General features: G+C 47.0%; 1 protein-coding gene across 1 annotated transcript in view; it reads right to left on the bottom strand.

Annotated features, from left to right (window-relative positions):
• LOC122925464 (olfactory receptor 1468-like) overlaps window positions 1–17,636 on the bottom strand; it is a 93,051-nt gene extending 75,415 nt beyond the window's left edge. Inside the window, exon 1 of the mRNA XM_044276821.1 lies at window positions 17,327–17,636. Coding sequence (XP_044132756.1) covers window positions 17,327–17,636 — 310 coding nt within the window. The remainder of the gene's footprint in view (window positions 1–17,326) is intronic.
• Between the last annotated feature and the right edge of the window lie 865 nt (window positions 17,637–18,501).

Here is an 18,501-nt window from a genome sequence, read left to right as displayed (position 1 = left end):
AAGATATTTAGTGTCCGTCAAAGCACATTTTTTGTTCTGGGTTGAAGTACAATTCCCAATTTAGCAATTTCATAATTTAGTGGTTCCTGCTATATCAGAGCTATTTGGAATCTATCCCTAAAAGGGTATATAATATTGAAGGTGCACATTGGGTCATTCAGAATAACTTCACACACACCCGCTACTGTGTATTTCCAAGTCTAATTCTGTCACTAAACCCATACCTGTCACCCAGCGCCTAAATACTAGGCCTCAAATTTAAATCCCTCTAAATCTCTCGTTACCGCTGTACTGTTGTTGCTGGGCAAGATATTTAGTGTCCGTCAAAGCACATTTTTGTTCTGGGTTAAAGTACAATTCCCAATTTAGCAATTTCATAATTTAGTGGTTTCTGCTATATCAGAGCTATTTGAAATCTATCCCTAAAAGGGTATATAATATTGAAGGTGCACATAGGGTCATTCAGAATAACTTCACACACACGCTTCTGTGCATTTCCAAGTCTAATTCTGTCACTAAATCCATACCGGTGACCCAGCGCCTAAATACTAGGCCTCAAATTTATATCCCGCTAAATCTCTCGTTACCGCTGTACTGTTGTTGCTGGGCAAGATATTTAGTGTCCGTCAAAGCACATTTTTTGTTCTGGGTTGAAGTACAATTCCCAATTTAGCAATTTCATAATTTAGTGGTTCCTGCTATATCAGAGCTATTTGAAATCTATCCCAAAAAGGGTATATAATATTGAAGGTGCACATTGGGTCATTCAGAATAACTTCACACACACCCGCTACTGTGTATTTCCAAGTCTAATTCTGTCACTAAACCCATACCTGTCACCCAGCGCCTAAATACTAGGCCTCAAATTTAAATCCCTCTAAATCTCTCGTTACCGCTGTACTGTTGTTGCTGGGCAAGATATTTAGTGTCCGTCAAAGCACATTTTTTGTTCTGGGTTGAAGTACAATTCCCAATTTAGCAATTTCATAATTTAGTGGTTTCTGCTATATCAGAGCTATTTGAAATCTATCCCTAAAAGGGTATATAATATTGAAGGTGCACATTGGGTCATTCAGAATAACTTCACACACACGCTTCTGTGCATTTCCAAGTCTAATTCTGTCACTAAATCCATACCGGTGACCCAGCGCCTAAATACTAGGCCTCAAATTTAAATCCCTCTAAATCTCTCGTTACCCACCGCTGTACTGTTGTTGCTGGGCAAGATATTTAGTGTCCGTCAAAGCACATTTTTTGTTCTGGGTTGAAGTACAATTCCCAATTTAGCAATTTCATAATTTAGTGGTTTCTGCTATATCAGAGCTATTTGAAATCTATCCCTAAAAGGGTATATAATATTGAAGGTGCACATAGGGTCATTCAGAATAACTTCACACACACGCTTCTGTGCATTTCCAAGTCTAATTCTGTCACTGAATCCATACCGGTGACCCAGCGCCTAAATACTAGGCCTCAAATTTAAATCCCTCTAAATCTCTCGTTACCCACCGCTGTACTGTTGTTGCTGGGCAAGATATTTAGTGTCCGTCAAAGCACATTTTTTGTTCTGGGTTGAAGTACAATTCCCAATTTAGCAATTTCATAATTTAGTGGTTTCTGCTATATCAGAGCTATTTGAAATCTATCCCTAAAAGGGTATATAATATTGAAGGTGCACATAGGGTCATTCAGAATAACTTCACACACACGCTTCTGTGCATTTCCAAGTCTAATTCTGTCACTAAATCCATACCGGTGACCCAGCGCCTAAATACTAGGCCTCAAATTTAAATCCCTCTAAATCTCTCGTTACCCACCGCTGTACTGTTGTTGCTGGGCAAGATATTTAGTGTCCGTCAAAGCACATTTTTTGTTCTGGGTTGAAGTACAATTCCCAATTTAGCAATTTCATAATTTAGTGGTTTCTGCTATATCAGAGCTATTTGAAATCTATCCCTAAAAGGGTATATAATATTGAAGGTGCACATAGGGTCATTCAGAATAACTTCACACACACGCTTCTGTGCATTTCCAAGTCTAATTCTGTCACTAAATCCATACCGGTGACCCAGCGCCTAAATACTAGGCCTCAAATTTATATCCCGCTAAATCTCTCGTTACCGCTGTACTGTTGTTGCTGGGCAAGATATTTAGTGTCCGTCAAAGCACATTTTTTGTTCTGGGTTGAAGTACAATTCCCAATTTAGCAATTTCATAATTTAGTGGTTCCTGCTATATCAGAGCTATTTGAAATCTATCCCAAAAAGGGTATATAATATTGAAGGTGCACATTGGGTCATTCAGAATAACTTCACACACACCCGCTACTGTGTATTTCCAAGTCTAATTCTGTCACTAAACCCATACCTGTCACCCAGCGCCTAAATACTAGGCCTCAAATTTAAATCCCTCTAAATCTCTCGTTACCGCTGTCCTGTTGTAGCTGGGAAAGTTATTTAGTGCCCGTCAAAGCACATTTTTTGTTCTGGGTTGAAGTACAATTCCCAATTTAGCAATTTCATAATTTAGTGGTTCCTGCTATATCAGAGCTATTTGAAATCTATCCCAAAAAGGGTATATAATATTCAAGGTGCACATTGGGTCATTCAGAATAACTTCACACACACGCTTCTGTGCATTTCCAAGTCTAATTCTGTCACTAAATCCATACCGGTCACCCAGCGCCTAAATACTAGGCCTCAAATTTATATCCCGCTGAATTTGAATACAATACATTGGGCCAAATAATATATTTGTTGTTGTGGTGAACCATAACAATGAGAAAAACATCTAGTAAGGGACGCGGACGTGGACATGGTCGTGGTGGTGTTAGTGGACCCTCTGGTGCTGGGAGAGGACGTGGCCGTTCTGCCACATCCACACGTCCTAGTGTACCAACTACCTCAGGTCCCAGTAGCCGCCAGAATTTACAGCGATATATGGTGGGGCCCAATGCCGTTCTAAGGATGGTAAGGCCTGAGCAGGTACAGGCATTAGTCAATTGGGTGGCCGACAGTGGATCCAGCACGTTCACATTATCTCCCACCCAGTCTTCTGCAGAAAGCGCACAGATGGCGCCTGAAAACCAACCCCATCAGTCTGTCACATCACCCCCATGCATACCAGGGAAACTGTCTCAGCCTCAAGTTATGCAGCAGTCTCTTATGCTGTTTGAAGACTCCGCTGGCAGGGTTTCCCAAGGGCATCCACCTAGCCCTTCCCCAGCGGTGAAAGACATAGAATGCACTGACGCACAACCACTTATGTTTCCTGATGATGTGGACATGGGAATACCACCTCAGCATGTCTCTGATGATGACGAAACACAGGTGCCAACTGCTGCGTCTTTCTGCAGTGTGCAGACTGAACAGGAGGTCAGGGATCAAGACTGGGTGGAAGACGATGCAGGGGACGATGAGGTCCTAGACCCCACATGGAATGAAGGTCGTGCCACTGACTTTCACAGTTCGGAGGAAGAGGCAGTGGTGAGACCGAGCCAACAGCGTAGCAAAAGAGGGAGCAGTGGGCAAAAGCAGAACACCCGCCGCCAAGAGACTCCGCCTGCTACTGACCGCCGCCATCTGGGACCGAGCACCCCAAAGGCAGCTTCAAGGAGTTCCCTGGCATGGCACTTCTTCAAACAATGTGCTGACGACAAGACCCGAGTGGTTTGCACGCTGTGCCATCAGAGCCTGAAGCGAGGCATTAACGTTCTGAACCTGAGCACAACCTGCATGACCAGGCACCTGCATGCAAAGCATGAACTGCAGTGGAGTAAACACCTTAAAACCAAGGAAGTCACTCAGGCTCCCCCTGCTACCTCTTCTGCTGCTGCCGCCTCGGCCTATTCTGCTGCTGCCGCCTCGGCCTCTTCCTCCGCCTCTGGAGGAACGTTGGCACCTGCCGCCCAGCAAACAGGGGATGTACCACCAACACCACCACCACCACCTCCGTCACCAAGCGTCTCAACCATGTCACACGCCAGCGTTCAGCTCTCCATCTCACAAACATTTGATAGAAAGCGTAAATTCCCACCTAGCCACCCTCGATCCCTGGCCCTGAATGCCAGCATTTCTAAACTACTGGCCTATGAAATGCTGTCATTTAGGCTGGTGGACACAGACAGCTTCAAACAGCTCATGTCGCTTGCTGTCCCACAGTATGTTGTTCCCAGCCGGCACTACTTCTCCAAGAGAGCCGTGCCTTCCCTGCACAACCAAGTATCCGATAAAATCAAGTGTGCACTGCGCAACGCCATCTGTAGCAAGGTCCACCTAACCACAGATACGTGGACCAGTAAGCACGGCCAGGGACGCTATATCTCCCTAACTGCACACTGGGTAAATGTAGTGGCAGCTGGGCCCCAGGCGGAGAGCTGTTTGGCGCACGTCCTGCCGCCGCCAAGGATCGCAGGGCAACATTCTTTGCCTCCTGTTGCCACCTCCTCCTTCTCGGCTTCCTCCTCCTCTTCTTCCACCTGCTCATCCAGTCAGCCACACACCTTCACCACCAACTTCAGCACAGCCCGGGGTAAACGTCAGCAGGCCATTCTGAAACTCATATGTTTGGGGGACAGGCCCCACACCGCACAGGAGTTGTGGCGGGGTATTGAACAACAGACCGACGAGTGGTTGCTGCCGGTGAGCCTCAAGCCCGGCCTGGTGGTGTGTGATAATGGGCGAAATCTCGTTGCAGCTCTGGGACTAGCCAATTTGACGCACATCCCTTGCTTGGCGCATGTGCTGAATTTGGTGGTGCAGAAGTTCATTCACAACTACCCCGACATGTCAGAGCTGCTGCATAAAGTGCGGGCCGTCTGTTCGCGCTTCCGGCGTTCACATCCTGCCGCTGCTCGCCTGTCTGCGCTACAGCGTAACTTCGGCCTTCCCGCTCACCGCCTCATATGCGACGTGCCCACCAGGTGGAACTCCACCTTGCACATGCTGGACAGACTGTGCGAGCAGCAGCAGGCCATAGTGGAGTTTCAGCTGCAGCACGCACGGGTCAGTCGCACTACAGAACAGCACCACTTCACCACCAATGACTGGGCCTCCATGCGAGACCTGTGTGCCCTGTTGCGCTGTTTCGAGTACTCCACCAACATGGCCAGTGGCGATGACACCGTTATCAGCGTTACAATACCACTTCTATGTCTCCTTGAGAAAACACTTAGGGCGATGATGGAACAGGAGGTGGCCCAGGAGGAGGAGGAGGAGGATGAGGAAGAGGGGTCATTTTTAGCACTTTCAGGCCAGTCTCTTCGAAGTGACTCAGAGGGAGGTTTTTTGCAACAGCAGAGGCCAGGTACAAATGTGGCCAGCCAGGGCCCACTACTGGAGGACGAGGAGGACGAGGATGAGGAGGAGGTGGAGGAGGATGAGGATGAAGCATGGTCACAGCGGGGTGGCACCCAACGCAGCTCGGGTCCATCACTGGTGCGTGGCTGGGGGGAAAGGCAGGACGATGACGATACGCCTCCCACAGAGGACAGCTTGTCCTTACCCCTGGGCAGCCTGGCACACATGAGCGACTACATGCTGCAGTGCCTGCGCAACGACAGCAGAGTTGCCCACATTTTAACCTGTGCGGACTACTGGGTTGCCACCCTGCTGGATCCACGCTACAAAGACAATGTGCCCACCTTACTTCCTGCACTGGAGCGTGATAGGAAGATGCGCGAGTACAAGCACACGTTGGTAGACGCGCTACTGAGAGCATTCCCAAATGTCACAGGGGAACAAGTGGAAGCCCAAGGCCAAGGCAGAGGAGGAGCAAGAGGTCGCCAAGGCAGCTGTGTCACGGCCAGCTCCTCTGAGGGCAGGGTTAGCATGGCAGAGATGTGGAAAACTTTTGTCAACACGCCACAGCTAACTGCACCACCACCTGATACGCAACGTGTTAGCAGGAGGCAACATTTCACTAACATGGTGGAACAGTACGTGTGCACACCCCTCCACGTACTGACTGATGGTTCGGCCCCATTCAACTTCTGGGTCTCTAAATTGTCCACGTGGCCAGAGCTAGCCTTTTATGCCTTGGAGGTGCTGGCCTGCCCGGCAGCCAGCGTTTTGTCTGAACGTGTATTCAGCACGGCAGGGGGCGTCATTACAGACAAACGCAGCCGCCTGTCTACAGCCAATGTGGACAAGCTGACGTTCATAAAAATGAACCAGGCATGGATCCCACAGGACCTGTCCGTCCCTTGTCCAGATTAGACATTAACTACCTCCCCATAACCATATATTATTGGACTCCAGGGCACTTCCTCATTCAATCCTATTTTTATTTTCATTTTACCATTATATTGCGATGCTACCCAAAGTTGAATGAACCTCTCCTCTGCCTGTGTGCTAGGCCTAAATATATGCCAATGGACTGTTGCAGTGGTGGCTGACATGAAGCCTGATTCTCTGCTATGACATGCAGACTAATTCTCTGCTGACATGAAGCCAGATTGTCTGTTACGGGACCTCTCTCCTCTGCCTGGGTGCTGGGCCTAAATTTATGACAATGGACTGTTGCAGTGGTGGCTGACGTGAAGCCTGATTCTCTGCTATGACATGCAGACTGATTCTCTGCTGACATGAAGCCAGATCCTCTGTTACGGGACCTCTCTCCTCTGCCTGGGTGCTGGGCCTAAATTTATGACAATGGACTGTTGCAGTGGTGGCTGACGTGAAGCCTGATTCTCTGCTATGACATGCAGACTGATTCTCTGCTGACATGAAGCCAGATCCTCTTTTACGGGACCTCTCTCCTCTGCCTGGGTGCTGGGCCTAAATTTATGACAATGGACTGTTGCAGTGGTGGCTGACGTGAAGCCTGATTCTCTGCTATGACATGCAGACTGATTCTCTGCTGTCATGAAGCCAGATTGTCTGTTACGGGACCTTTCTCCTCTACCTGGGTTCTGGGCCTAAATTTATGAAAATTGACTCTTACAGTGGTGGGTGACGTGAAGCCTGATTCTCTGCTATGATATGAAGACTGATTCTCTGCTGACATGAAGCCAGATTGTCTGTTACGGGACCTTTCTCCTCTGCCTGGGTTCTGGGCCTAAATTTATGAAAATTGACTCTTACAGTGGTGGGTGACGTGAAGCCTGATTCTCTGCTATGATATGAAGACTGATTCTCTGCTGACATGAAGCCAGATTGTCTGTTACGGGACCTTTCTCCTCTGCCTGGGTTCTGGGCCTAAATTTATGAAAATTGACTCTTACAGTGGTGGGTGACGTGAAGCCTGATTCTCTGCTATGATATGAAGACTGATTCTCTGCTGACATGAAGCCAGATTGTCTGTTACGGGACCTTTCTCCTCTGCCTGGGTTCTGGGCCTAAATTTATGAAAATTGACTCTTACAGTGGTGGGTGACGTGAAGCCTGATTCTCTGCTATGATATGAAGACTGATTCTCTGCTGACATGAAGCCAGATTCTCTGTTACGGGACCTCTCTCCTCTGCCTGGGTGCTGGGCCTAAATTTATGACAATGGACTGTTGCAGTGGTGGCTGACGTGAAGCCTGATTCTCTGCTATGACATGCAGACTGATTCTCTGCTGACATGAAGCCAGATTCTCTGTTACGGGACCTCTCTCCTCTGCCTGTGTGTGTGCTGGGCCTAAATATATGCCAATGGACTGTTGCAGTGGTGGCTGACGTGAAGCCTCATTCTCTGCTATGACATGCAGACTAATTCTCTGCTGACATGAAGACAGATTCTCTGTTACGGGACCTCTCTCCTCTGCCTGGGTGCCGGGGCCTAAATATCTGAGAATGGACTGTTCCAGTGGTGGGTGACGGGAAGCCAGATTCTCTGCTATGGAACCTCTCTCCAATTGATTTTGGTTAATTTTTATTTATTTAATTTTTATTTTAATTCATTTCCCTATCCACATTTGTTTGCAGGGGATTTACCTACATGTTGCTGCCTTTTGCAGCCCTCTAGCTCTTTCCTGGGCTGTTTTACAGCCTTTTTAGTGCCGAAAAGTTCGGGTCCCCATTGACTTCAATGGGGTTCGGGTTCGGGACGAAGTTCGGATCGGGTTCGGATCCCGAACCCGAACATTTCCGGGATGTTCGGCCGAACTTCTCGAACCCGAACATCCAGGTGTTCGCTCAACTCTAATGCTGATAAATCTGGATGGACAGGGAACAGGAGAGGTGACGCCTACATCTCATGGCCACCTGAGCCCTGTGGGGACTGAACTGTAGGAGGAGGAGGACATTCACGCACAAGCAATGTATATAGAAATGTTGTTTTTTGCACAAGTGACAGGAGAGAAGCTATGTGCCATCGCCCATCCTCTTGAAGGTCTGAGCAGGCGACCCTCTGCACTCACGCTCAACTGCCATGGCTGCTGGAGGGAGGGGGGGGCAGGAGCAGCACCAGCTTCATCAGCAGCAACTTAAGACTGGAGTCTCTAATAAGCAGTTTTCTACACCCGCCTACTGAAGAAACCAGTCACCAGCAGCAGCAAGACATGGATCAGAACCTGAACCTGCAGTTGGTGGCAAACTAAGACTGCACCCTGCTACCCGACATCCAAGATCTCCAACTACTAGGCATCTAAACTTGATTTGTGGCCGCAACTGTTATCCCTGGACAACCGATCCTGCCAGTCCAGTGGTGTGGCATCAGAATGGTTGTTTAGAGAAGCGGTGGGCAAAGATACCCCAAGTACATCTCAACTTTCCACCCAAAATGTGGAGAGATTGACCTTTGTGAAAATAAATCAGGTGTGGATCAGCCAGGATTTCCACACGCAAGTGCCTGATCCATCAGACTAGATCTTTCTGGGTGCCACACCCAAACTTTGTAAAAAGAGACCCGTTTCTTCTGGCCACCTGCTTCATCCACTATTCTGATGCTGACACTCGCCTGATGCCACACACCTGCTGCCTCTGCTGCCATGTTCTTCTACTGCCACCCCCATCTTGTACTGTTACTGCCACTGCTGTTTTCCCCCACCTCTGGGAACCGCACCTACATTGAGAATGGAGCCGGGAGAGCTGTAGCTGGAGGACCCTGGATTTCCCGGTGTTCATCCACCAATAAACGCTACTCCCCGCTGCTTCCATAGAAGTGAATGGGAGCACACAACGCACGCACAGCCCCTGCTCCCATTCATTTCTATGGGGCAGATGGAAAAAGCCAAGCCAGCTCTCGGCTATTTTCGGCGGCCCCATAGAAATGAATGGAGGTCGGCTGCGCATGCGCAGTGCACCCTCCGTTCATTTCCCTGCTCCGTTCTTTTTGTAAGTGCGGGTCCCAGAGGTGGGACCCGCACCTATCAGACAAAGGGGGCATATCCTAGCTATATGCCCCCATTGTCTGAGATGGCAAAACCCCTTTAACTCCTAATACATTTGACACTTCCACCACTTTGTGACTGGGCTACTGTGTTGACTGCTCATGTGTTTGCCAATTCACCACTCTGTGACTGGACCACTATGTTAACTTCTCATGCGGATGCCACCCTCAACACTCTGTAACTGGGCCACTATGTTGACTTCTCATGCAGTTGCCACCCTTCCCATATTGTAAGTGGGCCACTGTGTTGACTCCCCATCCTGTTACCACCCTCCCCACTCTGTGTGACTGTTTGCCCTTGTTCACATCACTATTTATTTTGCCCTTCATCTGATCTGTCAGAAGGAAGGAAAAATTAGAAACACAACAGATCCTGTCTCTGGAGCAGCCGTAAGGCCTGTATAACACAGTCCTTATTTTACATCAGGATTTGCTCATGATTTGGAAGCCAAAAGCAGGAGTGGGTACAAAACACAGAAGAGATGAAAATATTCCAATCACGTGTCATCTCTATTTTGGATCCACTCCTGTTTTTTTTTTGGCCTTAGCAATACTGATGGATCACTGAGCAAATGCTGATTGTGTGAAGGTGGAGGTTTAAAAGACAAGATAATTTTTTTTTTGTGTTGTTCTTGTGACGGATGAGAAGGGCAAAATAAACAGTGACGTCAACACAAACTTACTGCAGACAACATGTCCACTCGGTCATGGGGACACTACTTGTTTCAGTGTGTAACAGAACAGGTTCTATAGAAATCTATGTGGAATCAGCTGAAAATGGTGTAAAAGGAGTGCCCTCTTTCACTCTGTAGTACAATCTTAGGCCACTGCTTGGCTCTTCATACCTGGCACTAACATTGACCTGTAAAGCTGAGTTCACACTTGAGTTATTTGGTCCCATAACTCACTAAATAAGTGAAGTATGAAGCGATTCTAAGAGTGACGACTGTCAACTGCCCATCATACAGACTCAAAGTAACTGTTTCACTACCACAGCAGACTACCTAAGCATGTTTCTGCAATGCACAGTGTTCTACACTGATATACAGGCTCTCTGTAGTCGGGAAATAGCTGCTTTTTAACGTGATTTGTCAAAAATAAATTTGGATTGAATTTAAACTGTTTGGAAAATTTTGCAAATCGTCCGAATCGAATTTTTGAAAAGTTTGCTCTTCTATAATCAGGAGATTTCCACATATTGTGACTAGGGATGAGCGAACCTGGACTGCCAAGTTTGGGACTGTACCGGACATTTAGGTGTCAAAGTACCAAACCCAGATTTTGGCGCCAAAGTCTGTGTCCGGGTTACTTGTTCGTACTTTAAATAAAGCTTGGCTGCAGCTCAGCCAATCAACAAGCGGTTAAGCTGTGGGCACTCGGAAGCCATCACAGTCATTCCTAGTATTGGCATGGCTGTGATTGGCAAGTGCACCATGTGACCATGCATACATAAATGCTGGATCACATGGTGCGCCGCCATTCTGCTCTCACTAGTGTAGGACAGGACGAGGAGAGTGTTAGGCTTTTATTAGTTTTAAAAAGTGTGCTGGTGACCTGTAGGCATTATTGATGGGTACAATACGGCTCCTCTGCACCAGCGAGACAGAAATACCAGACTTAATCCTGCTGTTCAGTCTGAGGGTGACGTGTTGGCATTTTGGTTCGGTGCAATCCCACTCCTTTGCACCAGTTATAGGGAAATATAATAGTTAATCAGTCTGTTAATTGTGTGGGTGAGACATACCTATTTTTTTGGTAGAAAAACCTTTACCTTTCCTTGTCACAGGGATAAATAATAGTAAATCAGCCTGTTAATTGGGTCGGTTTGATCGGCCTTCTTTTTTTTGATGTTTAAAACACTGTACTTGCCACCATCACAGGGATATATAATAGTTATTCAGCCGGGTAATTGAGTCAGTGAGTTCTACCTTTTTTTGGGGGTGAAAAAACCTTTACTTGTCACCGTCACAGGGATACATCAGACTGATAATTGGGTCCGTGTGATCTACCTATTATTTTGGTTTAAAAAACACTGTACTTGCCACTATCAGGGATATATCATAGTTATTCAGCCAGGTAAATGGGTCGGTGTGACCCACTTATTTTTTTTGTTTAAAATACACTGTAAATGCCGAGAGGAGTAGTGGCTGCCCAGGGTAAAGGACTATGTAACAGTGATGGGAAGTTGGGAGAGGTCTGCAAATGATCATCCTTCCCCAGATACCACTCACACAGTAGCCCCAATTGTCGGGACTCAACAATGCCCAGTGAAACAAAAGACAGCCAACAGCAATGTACTTAGTATAGGGGTATTCAAACTCCCTGTCTAGGGAGGCCTATATCTGTAGCTTGATGTAGGCTATATGGCCCATGCTACTATAGATACCAAATTCTCTGAGACTTATTCAAACCAACGCTTCCTTTCTATATCCAACTCAACGCGTTTCTGACTGTTGTCAATCTCATCAGGAGCTAATAAGGAGCTAAAGTTCAGTGGTATGTAAAGTGCTTACCCCGCCACACTGTTCATGGCAGAGCCTACCGGCGCTGATATGGCCGTACGCGGCCGCCGGCACAGCTGAATTTTAATGAGCAAGCCTCTCCCCCCAAGTGTGGAGCAAATCAGGCCAGGCTTCCAGTCAGGAGGTGGGTGGGCGGGCTGATGCCACTAAGCACACCCCCTCCTCCCCGTGGGCCAAGCACCCGTCACTGATCGCTTACATTAGAAACATCGTAATGGGACATAATCGCGGTAAGAATTAGAACCAATGGTACAGGAGCAGGCAGCCAGTTAGTGCTCCTTCAGCAATAATGGATATCAATAGCGTCTGTTTGTGCTGTCTGTATGTAAGCATGAAGTAGCATACAGTTAGCCATCGGGACTTTGAATTAATGCAGGATAATGGCCAGGTTGACCATAACATTACATCCCCGATCAATACCAAATATTCCATGCACAACATACTTAGAGATCAAAAATTCAAAAACAAAAGGTCTATATACAAAAGATACTGACACACCACAAGGCAACTCAAATGCATCCCCGATGAGACCAGCCTGACCTCAAGCGGGCAGCGTTTTATGTGTCATGAATCATGATGCATCAGTCAAACCCACCATAGCCATTTGGTGGCCGAAGTAAAGACCTGCAAGGCGGGGAAGGCGGGATCACCAATAATGCCATGCATGGAGCCAATCAGCAGCCAGCCAACCTTGTGATGTCACAGCCCTTTAAATCGCCTCAGCCAACTTGGATTCTGCCATTTTCCAGTGTAATTAGTGCAGGGAGAGACGTCAGCAGGCGCTAGGGACAGTGCTAGAAAAAACTTCATTGTGCTAAAAAAATTATTTACCAGTGCAGGGAAAGATTATTCAATCTGTGGGGAAAGGATAGGGAGGAATCATCCCACAGCATTTATGTTAAACAGGGTTCACTAGGGGAGTTGACAGCCTGGGTAATAGGAACAATCCTATTACACCTTGCTGCACTGACTGGGGATCCAAATTTCCATTATACAGCTCTGTAATTCCAGCAAACCGTTCTTGTTATTTGAGTGCAATATTTCTCCGTCTTATTTGCCCTTGTGCAGTGCAGTTATATGTTCTAAAGCCCTTTTTGCTGTGTATTAGTGGAAAAAGTAAAATGTATTTGCCGTTCAGCGGTGCAGTTATATGTTTTAAAGCCATCTGTGGCGTGTATAAGTGGAAAAAAATAAGAGCGTTTTTGCCGTTCAGCTGTGCTGTTATATGTTCTAAAGCCCTTTTTGCCATGTATTAATGGCAAAAGTAAAATATATTTGCCGTTCAGCGGTGCAGTTATATGTTCTAAAGCTCTTTTTGCCATGTACAGATGTACCATGGTTAGCACTCCGTTTTTCAGAGATTTCTGAGTTTGGTTATCTAATCTAAGCAAACACCTTCAATTGCTTTCCAATGGCTTTTGTCTCAAGATAATAAAATGAGTTAAGAAATTTGAGTTAACGCGGGAGTGCTAACCATGGTACATCTGTATTAGTGGCAAAAGTAAAATATATTTGCTGTTCAGCGGTGCAGTTATATGTTCTAAAGCCTTCTGTGGCATGTATAAGTGGAAAAGAATAAGGGCCTATTTGTCGATTCAGCGGTGCAGTTATATGTTCGAAAGCTCTTTTTGTCGTGTAATAGTAGCAAAATAAAAATATATTTGCCGTTCAGCGATGCAGTTATATGTTCTAAAGCCTTCTGTGGCGTGTATAAGTGCCAAAAAATAAGGGCCTATTTGCCAATTTAGCTGTGCAGTTAAATGTTCTAAAGCCGTTTTTGTGTGTATTAGTGGGGGAAAAAGGGCTTATTAGCCGTTGTGTGGTGAAGTGAAAAATAGACTTTTTGGGTGGTTTTTAATTTCCTTTTTAGTTATTTATTTATTTGATCTAATAGTATGTCAGACAGAGTAGTGCCAGGCCCAGAGGAGAGGCAGAGGCCTTAATGTTTCAGGCACAGGTCGCAGCAGAGCAAGGGGGTGTGGCAGTAGGAGTCACAGCTAGAGGACTGAGCTCTCGGTGTCATCTAGTGGTCGTGTCTTGACGAGCAACCCAGCGTTTCTTGAATGGTTGACTCGGTCATCCACTTCATCCCAAGAGTCAGTGGGTTCATCAGACACAACCCTTAGTTGGCATGGCCCGGGAGCAGGCCCTGTGCCCTCATCTGTCCTCAACCTGCCTCTGTCCTTTTCTTTTCCTTCAGCCAGAGAAGTATTGTGTGCTGTGGGCTTAGCTCCACTATACAGTGAGGATGAGCTACTGTACTAGAGGACAGGAAGCAGCTACTGGCAAGATGTGGAGGAGACTTCCGCCGCTTCCTTCACTAGGCAGGCAAGTAGTGATGAGGAGAGTGGTGTGCGAGCTGGTGTTGCGAGCGGTCAGGCTTCTGACCCAGAGACGGTTGTGGAGGACATCAGTGACGTGCAGACAGTACTCGATGATGATGATGTAGCTGATCGCACTTGAGAGCCGGATGACAAAGGGGCTTCATCATAGGGAGAAGAGTGTGGCAGCTTGCCCGTGAGGCAACGGCGGAGCCAGCAAGTCATTAGTGTGGCCGGGAGTCAGGAGGGTGGCAGCAGTGGGAGGTCGGTAGCCAAACGTGCCCCGGGTAGAGCATCCGCTTCGCAGGAGCCTACCTGCCCGGGAAGTAGCAGTGCACGGGCTCACGGAGGCAACGGCAGTAGCAGTCAGTCAGTGCGTAGTGTTCGGGGTAAAATCACCTACTCGGCAATGTGGCAGTTTTTTGTTAAGCCGCCGGAGTTGGTGAACATGGCAATATGTAGAATCTGTGGGCAGAAGGTGAAGCATGGCTAAGGTGCCTCAGTCGAAGGGAGCTGTATGTCCTTCCCATCATCTGCTGGTCCTGATGCTCATGCTCCTTCCACTCCTACTCCTCATCACTCATTCCGTCAGCAATCGATCGCTGAAGCGATTGCCAAGAGACAACAGTATGCGTGCACTCATCCAACCGCGCAGAAGCTGAATGTGCTCCTGTCCAAGTTGCTGGTGCTGCAGTCCCTCTCTTTCCACGTGGTGAACTGCACCTTTCAGAGAACTGATGGCTTGTGCCGAACCGAGGTAGAGAGTCCCAAGCCATCATTTCTTTGCGAAAAAAGGCAGTACCAGCCCTGCACACACATGTAGATCAGAAGGTGGGCCAGTCCTTGAGCCTGTTGGTGTCTGCCAAAGTGCACGGCAGTGCCGACGTGTGGAGGTGTAACCACAATCAAGGACAATACATTTCCTTTACTGCCCACTGCGTGAATGTGGTTCCTGCACAGCCACAACTGCAACTTGGCCAGGTGAGGCTGTTTCCGCCTCCACGTTGTCACGCCGTTGGTCCTGCGACAATGTCAGCCTCTGCCTCCTCATCCTCCACCTTGTCCTCAGTTCTACACCTCATTTGCCTGGGCGAATGGAGTCACACAGGGGAGGAACTTCTCCATGTCCTTCATCAAGAAATCAAATCCTGGCTTTCTCCTTGTTGTCGGCGCTGCATCAAGGAAGGTTGAGTCATGCACCCTGCATGGCACATGTGTTCAATCTGATTGTCAAGTGGTTCCTGAAGTCTTCCACCCATCTGCAAGACATCCTAAAAATGGCTAGGAAACTTTGCATGCACTTCAGCCACTCGTACACCACAAAGCACACCCTCCTTGAGCTGCAGCAGCAGAACGGCATACCCCAACATAGGCTGATATGCGAATATTCCACAGTTGGAATTCCACCCTCCATATGTTGGACCAACTGTACGAACATAGAAAGGCCATAAATAGAGTTGAGCGGACACCTGGATGTTTCGGGTTCGACGGGTTCGGCCGAACTTCACAAAAAAGTTTGAGTTCGGGACCCGAACTTGACCCCGAACTTGACCCCGAACCCCATTGAAGTCAATGGGGACTCGAACTTTGGAGCACTAAAATGGCTCTAAAAATAGTCATGGGAAGAGCTAGAGGGCTGCAAATGCCAGCAAAATGTGGTTAAGAGCATGGCAAGTGCTCTGCAAACAAATCTGGATAGGGAAATGACTTAAAATAACATAAAATACGTGGAAATAAAAAATAATAATCTTGATTTAGGAGGACAAGGTCCATAGGTAGTAGGAGGTTGAGGAGGCAGTGGATGTGGCGGTGTAGGTGGAACCTACACTGGTTTTTTGTTTTAATTTTATTTATTTATTTTTTAAATTAGGTTACACCACAAAACATTGGGAAATATAACCTGTGATAACCCCCTCCAGCCATGCTAAACAAATGTTCAGACAATACACTGGCTGCAGGGCAGGCCAGCACCTCCAAGGTGTAAAGGGCAAGCTCAGGCTATGTGCCCAATTTGGAGATCCAGAAGTTGAAGGGGGCAGACCCATCAGTCAGTACTTGTAGTCGTGTGCACACATACTGCTCCTCCATGTCGCACGTCCCCGTGATGTTCACAATCCAATTGGATATCTTCTCTATAAACTTCCAATGTTCTTTTCTGCGCCTACCATGTTGATCATGGTTAGCGTTGAATCAGGGTTCCACGCCGGAGAGGGAGCGTGACAAAGGGATACCACATCCAAGGGAGGTCAATGGCTGCATTGTGATTAGAGTTGAACTGACACCTGGATGTTCTGGTTTCGACGGGTTCGGCTGAACTTCACAATAAAGTTCGAGTTCGGGACCCGAACTTGACCCAAACTTGACCCTGAACCCTAACCCCATTGAAGTCAATGGGGACCCGAACTTTTGTGCACTAAAATGGCTGTAAAAATGTCATGGAAAGGGCTAGAGGGCTGCAAATGCCAGCAAAATGTGGTTAAGAGTATGGCAAGTGCTCTGCAAACAAATATGGATAGGGAAATGACTTCAAATAACATAAAATACATAAAAATTAAAAGTAATAATCTTGATCTAGGAGGACGAGGAGTAGGAGATTGGGGAGACAGTGGATGTGTCGGTGTAGGATTTCCCACATCTTTGTCATGACCTCACTGGTGAAGTGACTTCCACGATCGGATTCAATGCGCTGGGGAAGACCAAATCTAGAAAATACGTGGTTAATGAGCAGAGATGCACATACGCTTGAACTGCATGTTTTGCACGGCAAACATTCCACCCATTTGGTGAACAGACAAGTTATGGTTAACATATACTTGTTTCCTTTTGATGAGGTTGTTACTGGTCCAATGAAGTCAATTTGGATGTCTGACCATGGCATGGACATCCCCCTTTTCATCAGCGGTGCCCGATGAGTGGGTCCTTGTGGCTGGAATTGAGGGCAGATTAGACATCCCTGACAATATGTTCGCACATCTTGTAACATATGTGGCCAGTAAGCGTAGTCCCGTAGTAACTCGTACGTTATTTTCTCACCTCGATGACCAGCGGTTGGGGCATCATGTGCATGTTGCAACATCAGACCTCGGTATGCTGCAGGTACTACCCATTGCGTGATACCGTTCTTCAAGGTCCTTATCAGTAATCCATCCTGTAATGAGAATTGGGACTTACCTTTCATCAAAATTCGTATCTCCTCCTTACCCATACAGTCTTCCGTGGTTATGGGACAGTTGTGTGGATCCTCAATGTACTTATAAAAGAGACCAATAATCGGATCCCCCTTTTGGCTCGCAATGAGATCTTCACTAGGGGAATCTTGGCTCCACAGTGCCACATTGGCTTCAGCTCTTTTTTGGGCCTGACTCCTTGTCATAGCATCCACTTGGACAGTTCCCATGAGGTCGTCAACGTCAAAGACTTCTCCGTCAATGGCTGCTTGCTTGGCAAGGGAATCCGCTAGGTCATTCCCCTCTTTATCCATGCCTGGATACTTTGAATGACCTCTTACCTTCTTCCAATAAATGATAAGACTGTGGACGGTAACCATCTCATCAATTTTACAAAACATCTTACCATGCTTTAGTGGCTTGTTATTGCTTCTCATCATGTCGGATCTTTTCCATCCGGGAAAGTACTCCACAAAGCTGTTACGAACATAATCAGAATCTGTGATGATTACAAACTCCTTAATATCATATTCGATAGCCATTTGTACGGCTTTGTACACAGCAGTAAGTTCTGCAACCTGGCTGCTTTTGGAACCAATTTTGTATCCAACGGATACTTCTAGGAATGTATTATTCCACACGACTCCAATACCTGCAACCAATGTACGTTCAGATCCTTCCTCGGCATGGAAGGAACAGCCATCTATGTACACACATGGTAACGATTTGCAGTACTTCTCTTCATAAGATTTATATGGTGATGATGATTGTTCCTCCAGGAAATCATTTTCCGTTGTCTCACCTTTACGTTCCGTATTGGTACAGTCATGGAGTTCTGCTAATCCCTGAGCAACTGGGTTCTTATTATTTTGTTTGTACCTGATCTCCAATGGCCATCCCATTAAGGACATTGTCCAGGTGGTTATCCTGCTGTTTGACAAGTTTCCATCTCTTATACGATCACTCTGCAAGTATTGCAGCGGCTGGTGTGCGGTCTCCACAATGATCCTTTCGCCTTGGATAAAACTCCTAAAATATTTCAAAGCCCATACAGTTGACAATAATGCTTTTTCACAGCTATTGAATTTTACCTCTACCGGTGACAATGACTTGCTGGCATAGGCGATGATCTTGTTTCGGTTTTCCTGTTTTTGGAAAAGAACTGCACTTATGCTTTAA

Source organism: Bufo gargarizans, chromosome 2 (genome assembly GCF_014858855.1).
Source record: "Bufo gargarizans isolate SCDJY-AF-19 chromosome 2, ASM1485885v1, whole genome shotgun sequence".
Classification (NCBI taxonomy): Eukaryota; Metazoa; Chordata; class Amphibia; order Anura; family Bufonidae; genus Bufo; species Bufo gargarizans.
This window is presented reverse-complemented; position numbering and strand designations above follow the sequence as displayed.